The sequence below is a fragment of the Prionailurus bengalensis genome, chromosome B3 (assembly GCF_016509475.1).
Source record: "Prionailurus bengalensis isolate Pbe53 chromosome B3, Fcat_Pben_1.1_paternal_pri, whole genome shotgun sequence".
NCBI lineage: Eukaryota > Metazoa > Chordata > Mammalia > Carnivora > Felidae > Prionailurus > Prionailurus bengalensis.
In genome coordinates this window covers 59,432,241-59,452,909 of record NC_057355.1, presented here as the reverse complement: position 1 = coordinate 59,452,909, position 20,669 = coordinate 59,432,241, and the positions used below count along the sequence as shown (strand labels likewise).

Sequence of the window (20,669 nt, the reverse complement as noted above, 5' to 3'; positions counted from 1 at the left end):
AAGATATCATAAAAGAATTTTAATGTTGCTTTATACACATTAAAAGTTAAAATTTGTATTTTAATCTTGTGTATAGACAGATTTCATACAATGAAATGTTACTGAAAGAAGCCTCAAAGAAAATTGAGGTATAGCTTCAAAAGCTATCAAATTTCTAGGGAAAAGGTAAGGGGTAATCCCTCTGTATTGTGTCCAACTGCTAGATAATCCATTCAGGTCTAGGGATGCTTTAGACGTGTCCTCCAGGCTTCATGTTTACCCTGGGAACAGAAAGAAACTCAGAACAGAAAGAAAACCTGGAAAGAAACCAGGAAGAAACCTGTAGATAGATAGATAGATAGATAGATAGATAGATAGATAGATAGATAGATAGATAGATATACTGTGTGTGTGTATTTGTGTGTGTGTGTGTGTGTGTGTGTGTGTATTTTTTCACTTAGATGAAGTGATAGGAAATGACTAAAGGTTTTATAAAAAATAATAGGTACAGTGAACAAGCTCTATGCTTTGCTTACATTACTTCATACCATCACCAGCCTGTGGAGTTTGGGACCTGAAGAGGACCCCTCTTCTCCCTCACACCCTTTGGTTACAACACTGTATGTATGTATGTGTGTATATATATGGTGTTTATTTATTTATGAGAGATGTGTGCACACATGAGCAAGGAAAGGGCAGAAAGAAAGAATTTCTGGCGACTCTGCACTGTCAGCACAGAGCCAGAACTTGAACTCGTGAACTGTGAGATCATGAGCTGAGCTGAAATCAAGATTGTCAGATGCTCAACTTACTGAGCCACCCAGGCACCCCTGTGATAAATATAACTCTATATTTATTTTGTTGTTTTTACATGTTTCTTTATTTATTTTTAGAGAGAGAGTGCGTGCATGCACATGGGTACATCATGCACACACACACACACACACACACACACACACACACACACCCAGGGTGTGTAGAGCAGAGAGAGAGAGGGAAAGAGAGAATCCCAAGCAGGCTCCGTGCAGTCATTGCAGAGCCCGGCGGACGCTCACTGTGAGATCATGACCTGAGCTGAACTCAAGAGTCAGATCCTCAACCAACTGAGCCATCCAGGTGCCCCAATACTGTATATTTTAAAACTTGGCAGGCAGTGACTCTAAGTTTTTGTGTGTGGGTAATACATGCTCTGTAATTTCATAAATATATCTTTATTCTATAACAATTTTGACCCTCTTTAGGTGGAATTTGATAATAGATTTTTATGATCCTCTTGAAGAAGCCAACCTGAGCTGGCTTTGTAATTTATTGAAATTTTTGCTTCTCACCTAGCAAATCATTAGGAATGTGTTATAACCTGAAAATAGAAATTATGATTATTTTTACTATGATTTAGAACAGCTTTGACATTCTCTTAAAAATTCACTTCCTGGGTGGCCACATTTGTTTTTGTTGCATTTGTGTCCGTGTTCTACTCTTTATGACTCACAGGAGTACATTAGGATGACACAGAAGATGCCACTCTGTCAGTGCTGTTTCCTGCTTGCTATTTTTACAAATGAGTCTGCTTGTCATCAAAGTATGTTTCTATTAAATAATAATAGATCAGTTGAATAAGAAGTCCGGTGCCTTCTCCTAGTCTACCTTATAAAAAATGACAGCCCATGTTACTGAGTAAAAGTCTTTATTGTACAGTGTGCATTGAAGTAGATCCTAAGATATTTTGAAAATTTTTTTATGATACTCTTCAGCAGAATAAAAGGCTTTGATTTGAATTCATAACTCTACAAATTTTGGGTTTAGTGCAGTTACTCAAGCTTGCACTCTTAAGATTGAATTTCCTTTTAATGTGACTTTTGCTCCTTAGGAACTATTTTCGACTGAAGCAAACTTCTTGACAAGTCAACTATAAAATCCAGATTGGACTATTTTCGTTGAAAAATTAAAAAAAAAATTTTTTTTTAATGTTTGTTTATTTTTGAGAGAGAGACAGAGTATAAGCAGGGGAGGGGCAGAGACAGAGGGAGACACAGAAACTAAAGCAGGCTCCAGGCTCTGAGCTGTCAGCACAAAGCCTGATGTGAAGCTTGAACTCATGAGCAGTGAGATCATGACCTGAGCCAAAGTCGGACGCTTAACTGACTGAGCCACCTAGGCACCCTTGTTGAAATTAATACTAGATATGATGGAATTAATACACACTAAGACCTAAACCTTATGGTAGTTAATATTTTTTTTGGAAATGAAAGGAATGAGAGTTAGTTTTTGCTCCCTGAGTTAACAAATTAACGTTCTAGTATACACCAACTTATCTTGAGTGGCTCACCTTATTTTTATGCCTATTGCTGAGAAAATTTGAAATCAAAATTTTGTAGAAGTAAATTTTTTTTCTTTTTTTTTTGCTTTGAAAATTGGTCCTAGGCAACCCCTTTCTTAACTACATCCCTAATCTTTTGAAGTTAAATTGAAGGAGTATAGCCAGGCCTTTCTGTAACATACCCTGATGTTACTGTCAGAAGTAGAACATCCTGCACAATCAACTGTGGACCTGATCGTATGTTAAGTCACTTTGAGAATCCTGCTGTGATGACCTGGAGCAGCCCCAGTAGACACAGAGTATATTTGGGTCCAAAATAAAGAAAACACAAGGCAATTTGAAAGTAAAACTGTGATGTAGGAAAATTTTGTCTTTAGTTTTGCTCTCTGATCTGTTTGTTTCCCCCTTTCAGGTCTTTGTATTGACTGGCTCAAATGACCTATTAGCTCCCTGCTTTATAATCTTTTCTCTGTTTAAACAGGAAAGGTTTAGATGTTTTACATGGACTCACTTATATTGACGTTTTTGTTTTGTCAATTGTATTTTAAGCCTTTTATCTCAGTTTAGAAATAAAACTTTACTTCTTGATAAAGGAATTACAAATGTTGTCAGTGACAAGCTTTGTGGGCAGAAGAGAACCATCCCAAATCTTGAAATCATAGTGAGCCTCAGGTTCATTCTCAAGGTAAACTTAGCTACTTCATTTATTTTACTGTGTAGGAAAAAGCCTGCATGATCCTAAAGCCCACCAATTGAGAGCCATTCTCTAGTAGCTGTTAGGTGGTGCTCTTTTTCTTTTCTTTTTTTTTTTAATTGCAGTAACTTTAGTTTCAGAACCTTTCCTGCCTGAACACAGGTTCACTGAACTGGCTAACTCTATGTGTAAGCTACAAGGCCTTTTGTCACTGCCTCCTGCTGGGATCTCATTGTCTCTGTAGAATTGATATCCATGGCTGAGGCCATAGTTTCTGCTACCTCTAGTTGTCTAAATCTTAGGAGATGGGGCCAGGGACCAAGTAACAAACAGAATGTTTTATTCAGGGATACCTGGTATCGTATTTGCTACTTTTATCTGAGGTGGAGTTAGTGGATGAAAAACTAGGGAGCTCAGCCATGTTTACATATTGGAGAATTAATAGAGTAAAAAGGAATTTAAAATGTGGCTTGATTAAACTTAGAGAAAGGAATGGTGGTTACCAGGGGTTCGAGGGGTGGGGAAAGTGAGATGTTGGTTGAAGTATACAAACTCTCAGTTGTAAGATGAGTAAGTCTTGGGGATATAATAAACAATGTGGTGACTATAGTTAACAGCATTATATTATGTACTGAAGATTGCTAAGAGAGTATATCTTAAATGATGATTATATGAGATGATGGAGGTGCTCGCTATTGCTTCAGTAGTAATTTCACAGTGTACAAGCGAATTAAATCAACATGTCGTATAGCTTACACTTATAAAATGTTATATCTAAAAAATTTTTTTAAATAAAATAAGTAGCTTGAATGTATAAACATAATTATCAACTACAAGCATTTTATGTGAATCATTAACTGTTCACATTTGATTATTATACAAAAACTATTATTATGCATATTGTTAAACTATCTGCCTCAACAAATATTCACCCAACTTTAAAATTTTTATTTGTTGTCATTGTCACAGTTATGATTCTACAATAAAATTTAGAAAGTAGAGAAAAAAAATACGCTCAGAATCCTACCACTAAACATAATCACTGGTAGTACTTTGATGGATTTTTATTCTAATCTAGTTTTTTTACATGGATATAATTACATTGTAAATATTTGTTTACATTTGCTTTTTAAAAACTTAAATCTCAAGTATTTTTAGAGTGCCTTTAAAGTAATAAGACTAATTTTAGAAGTCTTCCATGAAAAGGAGATTTTATATTTGTACATTATGGTTAGATACATTTTAGTCTTAATAGATGTTACCTATACCGAAAAGACCTCTGTTGCCATTTATACAAATTAAGACTTTCTTTTTTTTTTTTTAAACTGGAAACTTTACTGTTACTTTTTTTTTTTTAATTAAGACTTCCTTCTACTTTAGCTTACTTCTAAGGCTATTAGCTAATTTTTAAATCATCTATTTAAGAAACTGATATTTCTCTTCTCTGGCTGAATTACTTTTATTTGTAGGGTCACATGAAGAGGGACCAACTCCAGAAAATGTGGGGCCTGTGGTTATGTGTTAAATGTTCACAAAAGAGCATCTGGCCCCACTTTTAATCTACTGTCCAGCTTAGAATTTCATGTTATTCGTTACAACTAAAACTTTCAGCTCTTGTCCAGGAATTAGGAGCTTTGAGAATGCAATAAGGGTATATGGGGACCTAGCATTAGTAGCAAAACTAGAAATGAGATCTCAAGTAATTGGCACCTTAAGTTGGGAGTCAAATGTGATTTAGAATGAAAAAGAAACCTTGAATTCTATATCCATAGCCAATATATCTAAAAAACATGATTTTCCCCCACCTTTATAAACATTTTTATTTATTCTTGAGAGATAGAGCATGAGTGAGGGAGGAGCAGAGAGAGAGGGAGACACAGAATCCAAAGCAGGCTCCAGGTTTTGAGCCATCAGCACAGAGCCCGATGTGGGGCTCGAACCCATGAACCGTGAGATCGTGACCTAAGCTGAAGTCGAATACTTAACTGACTGAGCCACCCATGAGCACCCCCCTCCCAACTTTATAAAGCAGATAGGTTTATACAGTTAGGTAGGATTGGGTGCCTGGGTGGCTCAGTCAGTTAAGTGTCCAACTCTCAGTTTCAGCTCAGGTCATGATCTCACGGTTTCTTGAGTTCGAGCCCCACATCGGGCTGTGCACTGATGGTACAGAGCCTGCTTAAGATTCTGTCTCTCTCTCTCTCCCTCTCTCTCTGCCCCTCCCCTACTCATGCTATCTCTGTCTCTCTCAAAATAAACTTGAAAAAAAATACTTTTTTAAGTAGGATTTTGTTGTTGTTGTTGTTACTGTTTCCACAAGTTAATATGTATCAACATAATATGACAAGATGTATAATTTTTTAATATTTCTGATTGATACAGAAACCACTGAGGCTATCTTATTTTTTTAAACAAATTTTATTGTCTATGCATGTGTTATAAAAGGCAATTAGATTTATATAATTTATATAATTTAATATATATTTATTTATATAAATATAATTTATATAATTTAATTTGTATATAATTTGTTTATATAATTTAATTTATATATTTTATATATAATATATTTATATAATTTAATTTAATTTATATAATTTATACAATTCATATGTTTTAATATATAATTTATATAAATTAATTTATATAATTTATGTAATTTAATATATTTATATAATTTTATTTCTATAATTTATATATTTATATATAATTTATATAAATTTATATAATATATATTTATAATACATTTATATATTTATAATTTATATTTAATTTATATAATTTAATTCCCTGAGAGTTTGAGTAAAGAAATTGAGAAGTGTATATAAGTTTTAAAAACCCCATAACTTCTCAATCAGAAGCATTAGAGTAAGTAAATTTTATTCCTTTGATTCTTACATCGTGTGGATAGAGCAACTTGCTGAGCTTCGTCAGGAGTTTCTTCGACAAGAAGACCAGCTTCAGGACTATAGGAAGAACACTACTTACCTTGTGAAGAGGTTAGAATATGAGAGGTGAGATGCCATATAGCAACAAATAGTTATGAATCTGGAATATGTGTCCCACGTTTGGACAATTTATTTCTTCCTCTCTGGCTTCTGTTTTTCTTTTCTTCTTTAATTTTCTTAGGTCTTTTAAGTTCCTTTTCTCTTGTCTTCCTATGCCTCTTTGAAATCCAAACTCTTATTTTGGTATGTTAAACACCATGGGAATACCTTTTAGAAGATGTATCTAGTCTGCCCATATAGTGGAGTACATTGTGAGTCAGAAAATCTTGCAAGGCCTGAGTTTCATTGCATTAAGTGTGCAAAGACTGAAGGAAGATTCTGTGGTTCTTTTTGAGGGGCATCCAGAAGATGAAGCCAATGCTGAGAGAAGTCCCCAGAATAAGCTGAGGGACTGAGCACCAGCTGCTTCTTCTGTTTGGCATTTCAGTCCCCTTTTGTACATCTCTGCACTAAGTTGGTGGTAAGGTCAGGGAACCTCTTTGTAGCAATCACTCTTTAAAAATCTTTGTTACGTCTTTAATCCATTTTATAGTAAAGAGTATTTTTTAGGACTGCATACCAAAAATTAGAAAGATTCACCATATTTTAGAACACCGTTTATCCATTTCTGATTTGTTACTCTTATAGGTTATCAGTATATTAACCTGACAGTATTCAATAATTTTCAGCGTATCAATAGGATTAAAGAGTTAGCATATTCAGAGGTAATATATTATTCCAGCATGTTAATGTACCAAAGTTTGTTTAATCTCTCCCAATTGCTGGACTGTTGTAGTTTTCCTTATCTTACTGTTATGAATATCAGCTATAAAAATCTTTACACAAAAAGGATTTTTCCCTCTTATGTTATTTCACTGGTGTATATTCTCAAATACAGAATTCCTGAGACAGAATTTTTTATTGTTTTGTTGCTTTTATCACATATGTGAAAGATTGCTTTCTATAATGGTTGTACTAATTTATAATGTCAATGTTTCCCCATAGCCCCACCAACATTAGTTTCTACAATTTGGACTTAATTTTGCTAGTGTAGGAATAAAATACTATCATATATACATATAGGAAGTTTAATTGCATTTTTAATGGTTAAAGTTAACATTTTTCTGTAAATTTTTTAACTACTTGTTTCTTTTTGCATGAATGATATATTTGTATTCTTTGACCACTTGTCCAGTGGAAATTCCCAATCTTTATCTATTTTGTTCTTTCACATTTTCTCTTGATGACTCCATTCTGTCTTATTTATTGGTTTCTTCCATTCTAGCTCTTCTTATGGTTCATAGACTCTTACTATTGTGTTGAAAATGAGAACTATTGGATGAATCGTCTGCTGCCACTCCTTATCACCTCTTATAATTCTAGGTTTTCTCAATTATTACTGTATTTTGGTCTCATGGTTTTCTCTTCTGTTTTTTCTCTTCTGTGACTGAAGTTGGCTTTGATAATTATTTCTTTATAAATAAGATTTATAAAAATAGTTTTTATCTTTCTAATTTCTGTTAATTAGCCTTATCAGTATTTTTTATACTCTATTAAAGATTCAAATATTCTAGGAATTTTGACTGTGATCTATTTTTATGCCTGCTTTGTCCTTTTGTGCCCACTCTGCTGCTAACTGAATGCTTTATAAATGTATATTTTCAACTGCTAGACAACTTTGAGAAGTCAATCCAAGATAATATAGCCTAAAAGAATGACTTTGTAATTTAGTTTTCAGTGTGGCCAACAGATCAAGGAGTTAAGAGCACAGCATGAAGAAAATATTAAAAAGCTAGCAGACCAGTTTTTGCAGGAACAAAAGGTAAATTTTTTTTAACAAAAGGTAAATTTAAAAAATACTTAAGTCAAAATACATTCTTGTTATAAATCTTGTAATTTAAATATGTGCTTTTAAAATAAAAATATGTACTTTTGTCATAAAACATTATATTTTTAAGTATTCTAGCCTGCCTAATTAAAAAAAATGACTTACAGTGTTTTTATTGTTGAGTGAATTAGACATTTGCAAAAAGACAACGTCAACTCTTAAAACCAATTTTGAGCTAAATGTTTTTCTTTTTTAAAATTTTTTTAATGTTTATTTTTGAGAGAGAGAGAGACAGACCGAGAGCATGTGAAGGGCAGAGAGAGAGGGAGTCACAGAATCTGAAGCAGGCTCCAGGCTCTGAGCTGTCAGCACAGAGCCCGACACAGGGCTGGAACCCACAAATGACGAGATCATGACCTGAGCCGAAGTCAGACACTCAACCGACTAAGCCACCCAGGAGCCCCAATTTTGAGTTAAATGTTTTTATCTGACTTTTAAAAATAATTTTTGCTATTAATATATTTCTCAGATGGTAAAGTGGATACAACTTTACTGACAAATCAATTCTTTTATTTTTAATTTAAGTTTATTTATTTATTTGAGAGAGAGAGAGAAAGCACACATGAGCAGGGAAGGGGCAAAGAGAGAGAGAGGGAAAATCCCAAGTAGGCTCCATGCTATCAGTGCAGAGCCCACCGTGAGGCTCAATCCCATGATCCATGAGCTCATACCCTGAGCCAAAATCAAGAGTCAGACATTTAACCAACTGAGCCACCCAGGCGCCTCAGGACATTAGATTCGAAAGCAGTTTGTAAACAGTGAAGCAAATGTTTATTGTTAATTTTGTCTGCCAGACACACTGGAATACCTGTACCTGATTGTCAACACTTTTTTCTTCTTTATTGTGACAAATTCTTACAGTTTGGCTCTTGTTTTTCCAAATTTCCTGTAGATTTTTTTTAATGTACTGTTTTTTATAACATTACTAATGGTTACAATGCATGCTGTTTTAGAGTTGACAAAACATTTCTATATACATTAAATAATTAAGTACAAGGACCTATGTGGCAACATTAGCATGTGTATTTAACTCCTTGCCTCTCCCATTTTTTCACTGAGGCCACTCAACCGGTATAAAAGACAAAACTGGTTCACTGATAGAATTGAGTCAGGCCTAACCAGGTCCAAAGATTGAAGTTTCCAAGGAGATGATAGGGTTAGACGCATGTTGAAAGGAATACTGACTGGGGCGCCTGGGTGGCTCAGTCGGTTAAGCAGCCGACTTCGACTCAGGTCATGATCTCACGGTCCGTGAGTTCGAGCCCCGAGTCGGGCTCTGTGCTGACAGCTCAAAGCCTGGAGCCTGTTTCAGATTCTGTGTCTCCCTCTCTCTGACCCTCCCCCGTTCATGCTCTGTCTCTCTCTGTCTCAAAAATAAATAAACATTAAAAAAAAAAAAAAAAAAAAAGAAAGGAATGCTGACCTGTGTATTGTTCTGCCATTACTTCCTTTGCTTGGGTGGCCAGTGCACCTAGGAAGAAATTTGCCTGTTTTCTACCCTTGCTGTTTCTGCTACTGGAAAAGCTTGGCAATGTCATTAACCATCTTATCACACTTAAGGGGGCTTCCATGTGCCAACCTCCTGTAGTCTACCATCCTGCTCGATTACAACACAGGCCTATAGAGAACTCACCCTGCCCACAGCCCCTAGGACAATGCCCAACTGTAGGCCAGTGCTCAGCAAGACTATCTTCTAGCAGAATCATTCCCTCAGCATAGCCAGAGAGAATTACCTCTGCCTAACATCTTAGACCATTTACTATAATTAGAAACTTTAAAAAGTGTTAGTCTTTGATTTTTTATTAGGTATAAAAAATGAACAGAAAATAATATATCCCACATCTTCAGGTGTTTGGAATTTGGACCCATAGTATATGTTTCAAAAAATGAACTGTTTCAGAACATTTAATTAGTAGTTGTGTTAATTGTTTAATCTTGAACTGAAAAATATTGACTGTTACCAAATCTTTATTTAACAGCAGGAGACAAACAAGTTTGATTCAAAAGATGCAAACGAGTTGGGAATAAACAATCATGCAGTACCTAAAAGCATTCCAAAAGTACCTGAGAATGCTGCAGATAAGAATGAAGAACCCTCAAGCAATCATATTCCACATGGGAAAGGTATTACTATTATTTTGTTTTGTATTAATAGGATATTGACTTTTTGGATATTCTCATTTTGAAGTGAGCATTTTCAGTCATAAAGAATACTGTTTGATTTTAGTTCAGTTATGAATAGGTGTCAGTGCTGTTTCACATTTGAATATTTTGACAGACGAAAAAAAGAGTAAATTGTTTCAGAGTTATAGCTATGTCCAAAGCAAGATATAAAGATATGCAGTCAGTGTAGCCTGTTGCTTTAAAAACTGATTATTACATTCCTTCAAATCACTTTGAATTTATATAAGGAAAACTAAAGAATTATATCTTTCATTACTTGGGCAGAACAAATCAAACGAGGTGGTGATGCGGGAATGCCTGGAATAGAAGAGAATGACCTTGCAAAAGTTGAAGATCTTCCTACCGGTAAGTAAAAGTTATCAGACTATTTACCCTACTCTCTTTTTGAGTAAAAATCATAATCACTTGGGAAAAGTCCTAGGTCTCTGGAAGATTGATGTGTCTGTCAATTAACTACCTATTAATTGCCCAGACTTGTTTAGGATGCAATTGTTTTAAAAAATTTTGCTAAAATGTATAAAGTCCTTGTTTTTGCCTTGATAAGAGTGAACCATATTTGAACATTTTCTTGGTTCAAAGTTACTGCTTAGACAGTTAAACTATGTCAGAGCCATTTGTGATTACTAAAAGTAAGTTTACCTCATTTCTATGAGACCAAATGTTCCCAGATTGCTGTGTTGTTGGTGTGCTTTAATAAGGCATGGTAATACCCTTATATAGGTTTTTAGGACTTTGCTTGTCCTTTCAGTTATTTACCCCACAGTTTAAATAGTTTATTCCTGGGGCACCTGGGTGGCTCAGTAGATAAAGCATCTGACTTCAGCTCAGGTCATGATCTCGTGGTTAGTGAGTTTGAGCCCTGGGTCGGGCTGTGTGCTGACAGCTCAGAACCTGGAGCCTGCTTCAGATTCTGTGTCTTCCTCTCTCTCTGCCCCTCCCCAACTTGCACTCTGTCTCTGTCTCTCTCTCTGTCTCTCAAAAATAAAAACTAGGGGTGCCTAGGTGGCTCAGTTGGTTAAGCATTCAACTTTGGCCCAGGTCACGATCTGGCAGTTTGTGAGTTTGAGCCCCACCTCAGGCTCTGTGCTGACAGCTCTGAGCCTGGAGCCTGCTTTGGATTCTGTGTCTCCTTCTCTCTCTGCCCCTCCCCCACTCTCACTCTGTCTCTCTGTCTCTCTCCCAAAAATAAATAAACTTTAAAAAATTAAAAAAAAAATGAATAAATAAATAGTTTCCCTATTTTTTCTTTTTCTTCTTTTATGGTCACTTCTGTTCAGTGTCTGTTTCTTTCTTCATTAATGTATCTGCTCCTTATCCATTTCCACTTGAGGTCTGAATCACTCCTGATATCCTAGTCCTGTTCAGTGTTTGGGTTGTTTTCTTTTTCCATGTCTCTTTGTTTTTCTTGCCGTTTCTATGTTTCTTTGTTACCACAGGTATCTCTCCCTGCTGACTCCAATTTATTATGTTGAAAAATTGGAAATAACAGCATGTCTTTGATTTTTCCTGACTGTTTTTATTCCTTTTCAATCTTAGGGTTCGCTTGTGTGGTTATAGCTCACTGTATGTGGCTGAAATTGCTGTATGTCTGAGGTCCAAATGAAAGACTATTAGTCCTTTCATTTGTATGGTTGTTTTCTCAGATTCTTTTCTGTCCATATTCTTTTGGGTTTCCAATTCATAGTATATACCCCTAAAATAAAGACAAGGACAAGAGCAATACCAGGAATTTAAAAATACAGAGTCAGGGGCTCCTGGGTAGCTCAGTCGCTTAAGCATCCGACTTTGGCATGGGTTATGATCTCATGGCTTTTGAGTTCAAGCCCTGTGCTGAAAGTGTGGAACCTGCTTGAGATTCTCTCTTCCCTGTCTCTCTGCCCCTTCTCTGCTTGTGCATGTTCTCTCTCTCTCTCAAAATAAATAAATAAATATTTTTTTAAAAATACAGAGTTAGAATGAGCATGATTTGTTTGTGAAGCAATGAAGTTATCCAGTGATTCTTAAAATGTGGTCCTTGGCAGCGGTATCCTAAGATTACCTTGTTAGAAATGCAGATTCTTAGGTCCCATTTTAGATACACTGAATGAGAAATTCATGGGATGGAGCCTAGCAATCTCTGTGTTTTAACAAGCTTTCCAGGTGAATCTGATCTATGCTAAGGTTTTAGAACCACTGGCTCAACATTAATTTGATGTTGAGAACAAGGACCATGTATTATTCTGAATTTTGTAGTACTTACTCTAGTCTTAGACTCACTAAGTTTTAGCTTGATTAATCTTCTTTACATTGCCCTTAGTTATTCTCTTTTAAATTTTTTTTAAGTGTTCTATTATTTATTTTTGAAAGAGAGAGAGACTGAGTGTGAGCAGGGAAGGTGCATAGAGAGAGGGAAACACACAGTCCACAGCAGGCTCCAGGCTCTGAGCTGTCAGCACAGAGCCTGATGCAGGGATCAAACTCATAAGCGGTGAGAGAGATCATGACCCGAGTGAGCCGCCCAAGCATCCCACCCTTAGTTATTTTTTAAGCTTTCCCAAAGTTTTGCCAAGGATAAACTGCAGGTTTCTAGTATATAGAAATACCCAATTCAGATATGTGAGCAAGCATGCATTTATTTTTCATGTCACAAATATATACAAAAATATGTTTGTGTTGAAATTTATAAATTTCAACCTCTTTTTGTCTAGTTTTCAAGCTAAAATGTTACCATTGCTACTCTAAGTGTGTAGTGTCTCAATTTATTTTCTCATTGGTCCACTGTCATAATTTATTACCTGGCCACCAAGGATTCCAGAATTAGAGTAACATGAAAGGGGAAGGCAAGAGGTCTTAGAGATCTTATCTAGACCATTTTTAGGTATATTGTCCTTATCAGACAGAGGTTTTCAGATGTCTTTCACATATGAATTGCTTTAGTAGGGCAAAAATCCTATCTTGCTGCTTCTGCTTGATTAAAAAAAGCACACAGGGGCGCCTGGGTAGCTCAGTCAGTTAAGCGTCTGACTTTGGCCCAGGTCATGATCTCATGGTTCATGAGTTGACGCCCCGCATCAGGCTCTGTGCTGACAGCTCAGAGCCTGGAGCCTGCTTTGGATTCTGTGTCTCCTTCTCTTTCTCTGCCCCTCCCCTGCTTGCACTCTGTTTTTCTCTCTCTCTAAAAATAAACATTAAAAAAAAATTTTTTTTTAAAAGCACACAACCATTTCATTAGAATGAATAGAGATGAATAATACTTTTGATAAGATGCCAACAAATTCATGTCTGATTTTTACAGTATGAATTAGCCATATTGATTCATATAAGGGTTGTAGCACTAGAGTTTAGAATGGAAAGAACACAAAAAATGTATACATTTTGTGTAAATTATCAATGATACTAAAATTATCTGTATATGTAGACACTGTCTACACTGTCATGGCATTTAGAGGCTTCCTCTGGATTAATTTTTCTTTATCTTTGATTTTCTGTAGTTTGAAATAATATGCTGTGATGTAGTTTTTTGGGGGCATGTAGTTTGCTTGGTGTTCTCTGAGCTTCCTGAACCTATGATTTGGTGTCTGACATTGATTTGGGGGGATTCTCAGTCATTATTGTTTTAAATATTTCTTCTGATCTTTTCTCTCTTCTCCTTCTAGTATTCCCATTATGCATATGTTTACACTTATATTTGTCTTAGATATTGTTATTTTTTTTTTCCATTATTCTCTTTCCTTTTCAGTTTTTGAGGATCTTCTTGATATACCCTGTAACTCAGAGATTCTGTCCTCAGCCGTGTCCAGTCTACAATGAGCCCATCAAAGGCATTCTTCATTTCTGTTATAGTGTTTTTTTATCTATAACATTTCTTTTTGGTTCTTTCTAAGATTTCCATCTCTCTACTTACATTGCCTATTTGTTCTTGCATCCTTTGTACTTTATCCATTAGAGTCTTTAGCACATTAATCATAGTTGTTGGTATGCCTTGTAGTTTTTGCTTGATAGTCAGACATGATGTACCAGGTAATAGTAACTGCTGTAAGTAAGCCTTTAGTAATGTGGTAGTCAGGTGTGGGCGAAGGGAAAGTGTTCTATATTCCTGTGATTTCTAATCTTTTACAGTGAGTCTATGCCTCTGGACTGTGAACTTCACAAGTTTTTCTCGGTATTTTGCCTTCTCCTGAGGTGGGACAGGAAGGCTGGAGGGGGCTGAAGTTTGGTATTTTTCTTCAGGTCGCTTAGGCTCTGATAAAGCCCCAGGAGGTTAGGCTCTATTTAACTAGTTTCTCCCAAGCACAGGCCTTTTTAAGGAGAACCAAGTGCTCTGGTGTATTTCTAAATGGTTCCTTTTCCCCTCTTCCTGCCTGAGGAAATTTTCCCCCCAATATTTACTATAGGAATGTAGTTGAGCCCCTGAAGGTAAATCTCACAATATTGTAGGGAGCCTCCCTATGACTGGGTCCCCCCGAAATCTTTCTCTCTGAGTTGTTGACACTGAGCCTCCAGTGAGTTGTCCAAACTGAGCATCAGTTACAGTTCAGGTTTTCCTACCCTGGCACTTTCTGCTCCTGAATCTCTTTTGTATGTCATGACTCCTTATATTCACCTTTCTGTGTCTCCGTTCTTAGGGATAGTTGGTTTGCCCTGTGTCCTCTTCTCCCTTACCCAAAAAGAATTGTTGATTTTTCAGCCAATTTATTAGCTTTTCACTTGTTAGGTTAGAGTGGCAACTTCTAAGCTCCTTACATGTATACAGAACCAGAAACCAGAAGTCCTTTGGATTAATTTTTGAACCTCTTTAAACTGTTGGTGCTTTGCTTTGAAGATCATTGTTCATAACAGTTATCCTTAATTATTTAGATAAGTATTTTGAGTATACAGATTATTATGATATAGTAACTGGTGAAAAGAAACCTTGAGGTGTGTAATCAGTCAGATGCCTACACAAAGGAAAGCCCTATCATATCTTTGTACCTTGAGCTCCTAGTGTGGTGCTTTACACATAACAGGGTCCCAGTAAATGTGTATGGTTGAATTACCAGAATATCCTTAATGGTGAGGCAATGGTATCTGGAATTAAACTGCCTGAATTCAAACCCTTGACTCCCATCTTTTAACAAGTGTGTGACAACCATTTATTTACTCTTATCCTTATCTATGAAATAGGATAACAGTTCCAACCTCATAGCATGAATGTGAGATTTAAATGTAAAGCACGTAGGACAGTGCCTGGCACATGGCCAGGGCTATCTAAATCTTAGTTACTATTGTTATTATGATGATTATTGCACATCATTAGAAACATATTTGTTACCTTCTTGTCATTCCTTTTACTGAGTGTTGTCTTTTCTCTGTGATGTAGTCTATGCCAAAATTCTTAATGCCTGTACAAATTCTGGTGTATATGTGGAGTCCCTTATAGGCAGTAACCCCACAGAAGAAGTAGAGGAGAAACAAGTCCTTGTCATTTTAAAACAGATTTGTATGTGTTACTGACTTTTATTTATGATAGCCAGGGCTATACTAGAAACCATAGCAGAGCAGTGCTGAACTATCTTAAAATGTGGCTCTGAAACAGTCAAGGGAGTATGTATATCATGTGCTTATGATTAGCACAGTGTTTCAACTTCTCAGCTCCCCAAACCATAGAGCCAAACCCCAGTGGGCTTTGTTTGTTTTTAATGTTGATTTGAGTTGGTTACCAAGATCTTACAGGAATCTTATCATTTAACCCATACTGTTCTTTACCTGGATATTTACCTTTATGGTATGTAGGTACCTGTGATGTTAGACAGTTACACATTTAGATCACTAGTTTTAAACTTTTTTAGATTAAAGAACATTCCAAGCATACAGGAAACTAGGATAATATAGTAGCCAAGTACCTACCTACTGCCCCCCCCCAGAAGAAAACCACAAAAATAACATAACATTTTGCCACATTTGTTTCAGATATTTCTGTTATTGATGTTATTGTTAAAGAAATAAAACATTACTGATAAGTTGAAGCCTCCCTGTGTACCCACCAGATCCTATTCCTGCCTCTTCTTCCCCAGAGGTAACTACTATGCTGAGATTGGTGTGTATCAATTTCCATACATGTTTTTAGACTTTTACTGCATTTGTAAGCATCTATAAAACTATAAAATATTATTTTGTTTGCTGCCTCAAACTTTAAATAAATGGTGTCTTATTGTGTATATTATTCTATACCTTGTTTTTTTCCCCCTCAATATTATGCTTTTGTGACTTACCCATATTATTCCTGTGGCTTTCTAACAGTTATAATTATTTCATTGTATAAATATACCATAACTTATCCATTCACCTATAATAAACATTAAGGCCACTTTTAGTTTTTTGTTATTTCAAACAATACCACAGTGGACATTCTTGTTTATGTCTTCTTATGCACATGAAAGTCTCTAGATACTGATATTTGACTAGTACATTGAGCTATAAAGGTGAGGCTGCTGCTGGCTAGAAAATGTGACTAGGGATCTAGCTGTCCCAGGCCCTAAGAGTTGAGGAGATCAATAGCTCAATACACTGGTAACCCGTAAACAATTCTTAGCACAATGGTTGCAAAACTGTGTACAAGGATATGAAATTAATTCTTGCATCGGGGCACTTGGGTGGCTCAGTTGGTTAAGCATCTGACTTCAGCTCAGGTCATGATCTCACAGTTTGTGGGTTCGAGCCCCACATCGGGCTCTGTGCTGACAGCTTGGAGCCTGGAGCCTGCTTTGGATTCTGTGTATTTTCCCTCTCTCTCTCTCTGCCCCTCCCCTACTCATGCATGCACGCTCTCTCTCTCTCTCTCTCTCTCTCTCTCTCTCTCTCTCTTCCTCCCTCCCTCCCTTCCTCAAAAATAAATAAACTTCAAAAAAATTTTTTAAAGAATTCTTGCATCATAGAATATCGTCAACTTCTTAATATCAGTTTATACTTCTACTAGTAATATATGACAGTGTCTGTCCACATCCTCACTAAGATTCAGTTTGCAATACTTTAATTTTTTTGCCAATCTGACAGTTATTAAATGCTATCTTATTTTAGCTTAAATGTGCTATGGTACTAGTGACATTAAGCATCTTTTCACATATTTATTAGCCATTCTGGTTTCCTTCTTCTATGAATTACCTGGTAATCATTTTTGCCCATTTTTCTATTGGATTTTTGCTATTTTCCTTACTGATCTTTGAGTGTTCTTTACTAGTTTGTAATGCAAATACCATGTCATGAATATCAACAGAGAAAAAAATCTTATTTATTACTTGGAAACTTTTTTCTAGTTTTAAGGCCCAGTTAATCTCATAGTAAAAATTGCCTCTAATGATTTACTTTGGGGAGAATTCTGGTAGATACAAAAATTTTTATGTACCTGAAAAATTAGAAGTTCTTTTCTAATTAATAACTTAGAAGAAAAAGTTATTCCTTTTGGTTTTTTAATATGCATTAGAGCTACTCAAGATAATTAATTTTCTGGAATAGAGGTTTTTGACCTTGGCTATATATTGGAATCACTGGGGAGTTAAAAAAAAAAAAATTTCATGCATGTGTCTCACTCCAGAGATTTTGATGTGTTTGGTCTGAAATGCAGCTTGGCCACTGAATGTGTAAGTATTCCTTAGGTGATTGTATTATGTAAGTAAGGTTGAAAACCACTTCTCTTGGAGGATTTTTCTGTATCTGCACTGTCTAATATAATAGCCACTAGTCACATGTATTTATTTTTACATCAAACTTAAATAATACTAAAAAGTCAGTTCCTCAGTCAAACTAGTGACACTTCAAGTGCTTAAGGATCGCCTGTGGCTAGCGGCTACTGTACTGGACAGTGCAAGTATAGAACATTTTCATCATTGCATCAGTGCTGCTCTAGATGGTAATATTGATTACCTCTGGGAAAGAAGACTGAGGACAGAGATAAAAAGGTGATTTACTTTTCAACATACAATCTTTTGAACTTTTGGATTTACATTTCAAAATTTAAAAAGTTTCTTAATTTGATAAATTACCTATTCAAGAACTAAATAATTTTTTAAAAATGAAAGACAGGTACAAAAATGAACTACTAGGACCTCATCAAAATAAAAAGCTTCTGCACAGCGAAGGAAACCATCAGCAAAACTAAAAGGCAACCGACAGAATGGGAGAAGATATTTGCAAATGACATATCAGATAAAGGGTTCAAACTCAACATCCAAAAAACAAATCATCCAGTGAAGAAATGGGCAAAAGACATGAATAGACACGTCTCCAAAGAAGACATCCAGATGGCCAACTGACACATGAAAAAATGCTCAACATCACTCATCATCAGGGAAATACAAATCAAAACCACAATGAGATACCACCTTACACCTGTCAGAATGGCTAACATTAACAACTCAGGCAACAACAGATGTTGGCGAGGATGCAGAGAAAGAGGATCTCTTTTGCATTGTTGGTGGGAATGCAAGCTGGTGCAGCTACTCTGGAGAACAGTATGGATGTTCCTCAAAAAACTAAAAATAGAACTACCCTACGACCCAGCAATTGCACTACTAGGCATTTATCCACGGGATACAGGTGTGCTGCTCGAAGGGATACATGCACCCCCATGTTTATAGCAGCACTATCAACAATAGCCAAAATATGGAAAGAGCCCAAATGTCCATCGATGGACAAATGGATAAAGAAGATGTGGTATATATATACAATGAAGTATTACTCAGCAATCAAAAAGAATGAAATCTTGCCATTTGCAACTATGTGGATGGAACTGGAGGGTATTATGCTAAGTGAAATTAGTCAGAGAAAGACGAAAATCAAATGACTTCACTCATATTTGGACTTTAAGATACAAAACAGATGAACATAAGGGAAGGGAAACAAAAATAATATAAAAACAAGGAGAGGGACAAAACAGAAGAGACTCATAAATATAGAGAACAAACTGAGGGTTGCTGGAGGGGTTGTGGGAGGGGGGATGGGGTAAATGAGTAAAGGGCATTAAGGAATCTACTCCTGAAATCATTGTTTCACTATATGCTAACTAATTTGGATGTAAATTTTAAAAAATAAAAAATAAAGTTAAAAATTAAAGAGAGGTAGTTATAGTGATGTTTGAGAGGAAAAAAAAGATTATGTTTTAAAGAGGAAATGTAGTTAGTGTTTTTGTTTTTGTTTTGGTTAAGATTCTTTCTCTAATGATTAGAGGTTTTAGAAGAAATATCTAAATGTAAACACATCAAAAGTTTTTACCAGGAGGGGCGCCTGGGTGGCTTAGTCGCTTAAGCATCCAACTTCAGCTCAGGTCATGATCTTGCGGTTCATGAGTTCCAGCCCCCTGTCTGGCTCTGTGCTGGCAGCTCAGAGTTTGGAGCCTGCTTCGGATTCTGTGTCTCCCTCTCTCTCTGCCCCTCCCCCACGCGTTCTTTTTCTCTCTCTCTCGCTCACTCTCTCTCTCTCTCTCTCAAATAAGTAAAGTTAAAAAGAAAATTTTATCAAATTAAATCACTGTAGATATACTTAAATAAATTTTTCTCTTAGACATCCTGTAAGACAGGAATTGGCAAACTATAGCTTGGTTGGCCTGTTTTCACAAATAGTTTTATTGAAACATTACCTTGTTCATTTATTTATGTTTTGTCTATGGCTGCTTTTGTAGTAGAACAGCAGAGTTGAGTATGGCCTCCAAGCCTAAAATATTCACTATCTGACCCTTCAAGAAAAAGATTTCAAAGAAACAAATTATATAAAATTAGGCTTTTTTCCCTTAAATTAGCATATCAAATTTTATTCCTGGAAATTGCTACCAAGAATATATAAACTTCTAATGGTACTTTGGTTTGTAATTGAAAGACATTTCTTTCAGGGCGCTGGGGTGGTCAGTCAGTTAAGTATCCAACTCTTGACTTTGGCTCAGATCATGATCTCATGGTTCATGGGTTCCAGCCCCACATCAGGCTCTGCATTGACGGAGCCTGCTTGGGATTGTCTCCCTCTTCCTCTCTCTCTACCCCTCACCCCCCTCAAAATAAATAAATAAGCTTAAAAAAAGAAAGACCTTTCTTTCATTGTCATATTTTATGAAGCCACAATTTATAGTAGCCACAATTAGGAATAAAGGAATCAAAATAGGGTCTTGAATTAGAAAATACCCAGGGAGAATAGGATAGTTAGCATCCATTGGGTTTGAGGGTTTAATTGCTGCCTGTTTCTCTCATTTTTTAAAAACTACACTTCTAAAGTATTGTGTTTTAGTGGTTATTCCAGGGATTGCTATATGTCATGGTCTACTTAGAAATTATCTTGTAGTACTTCATGTGAAATGTTAGAACTTTACAAAGATATAATTCCATTTACCTTGCCTCATCCATTATACTATTATTGTTATATATTTTACTTAGATATAAGTCCCAATATTTTCAGCATTATTTCTGCTTTAAAAAGCCTTTTAAGGGGCATCTGGGTGGCTCAGTTGGTTGAGTGGCTGATTCTTGATTTTGGGTCAGATCATGATCTCAGGAGCCAGCCCTATGTCAAGCTCCATGCTGTGCATGGAGCCCGCTTGTGATTCTCTTTCTCTCTCTTTCTCTACCCCTCTCCCCAACTCATGCTCTCTGTCTAAAAAAAAGAAAAGAAAGAAAGAAAAAA

The 20,669-nt window shown here is 35.9% G+C and overlaps 1 protein-coding gene across 3 annotated transcripts in view; it reads left to right on the top strand.

Annotated features, from left to right (window-relative positions):
• The window catches only part of GOLM2 (golgi membrane protein 2), a 105,787-nt gene that overhangs the window by 37,959 nt on the left and 47,159 nt on the right, over positions 1 to 20,669 (top strand). For all 3 annotated transcript variants that reach the window (XM_043555548.1, XM_043555546.1, XM_043555547.1), the window contains exons 3-6: positions 5,902 to 6,004; positions 7,709 to 7,799; positions 9,845 to 9,989; positions 10,314 to 10,394. In XM_043555548.1, coding sequence (XP_043411483.1) covers positions 5,902 to 6,004; positions 7,709 to 7,799; positions 9,845 to 9,989; positions 10,314 to 10,394 — 420 coding nt within the window. The remainder of the gene's footprint in view (positions 1 to 5,901; positions 6,005 to 7,708; positions 7,800 to 9,844; positions 9,990 to 10,313; positions 10,395 to 20,669) is intronic.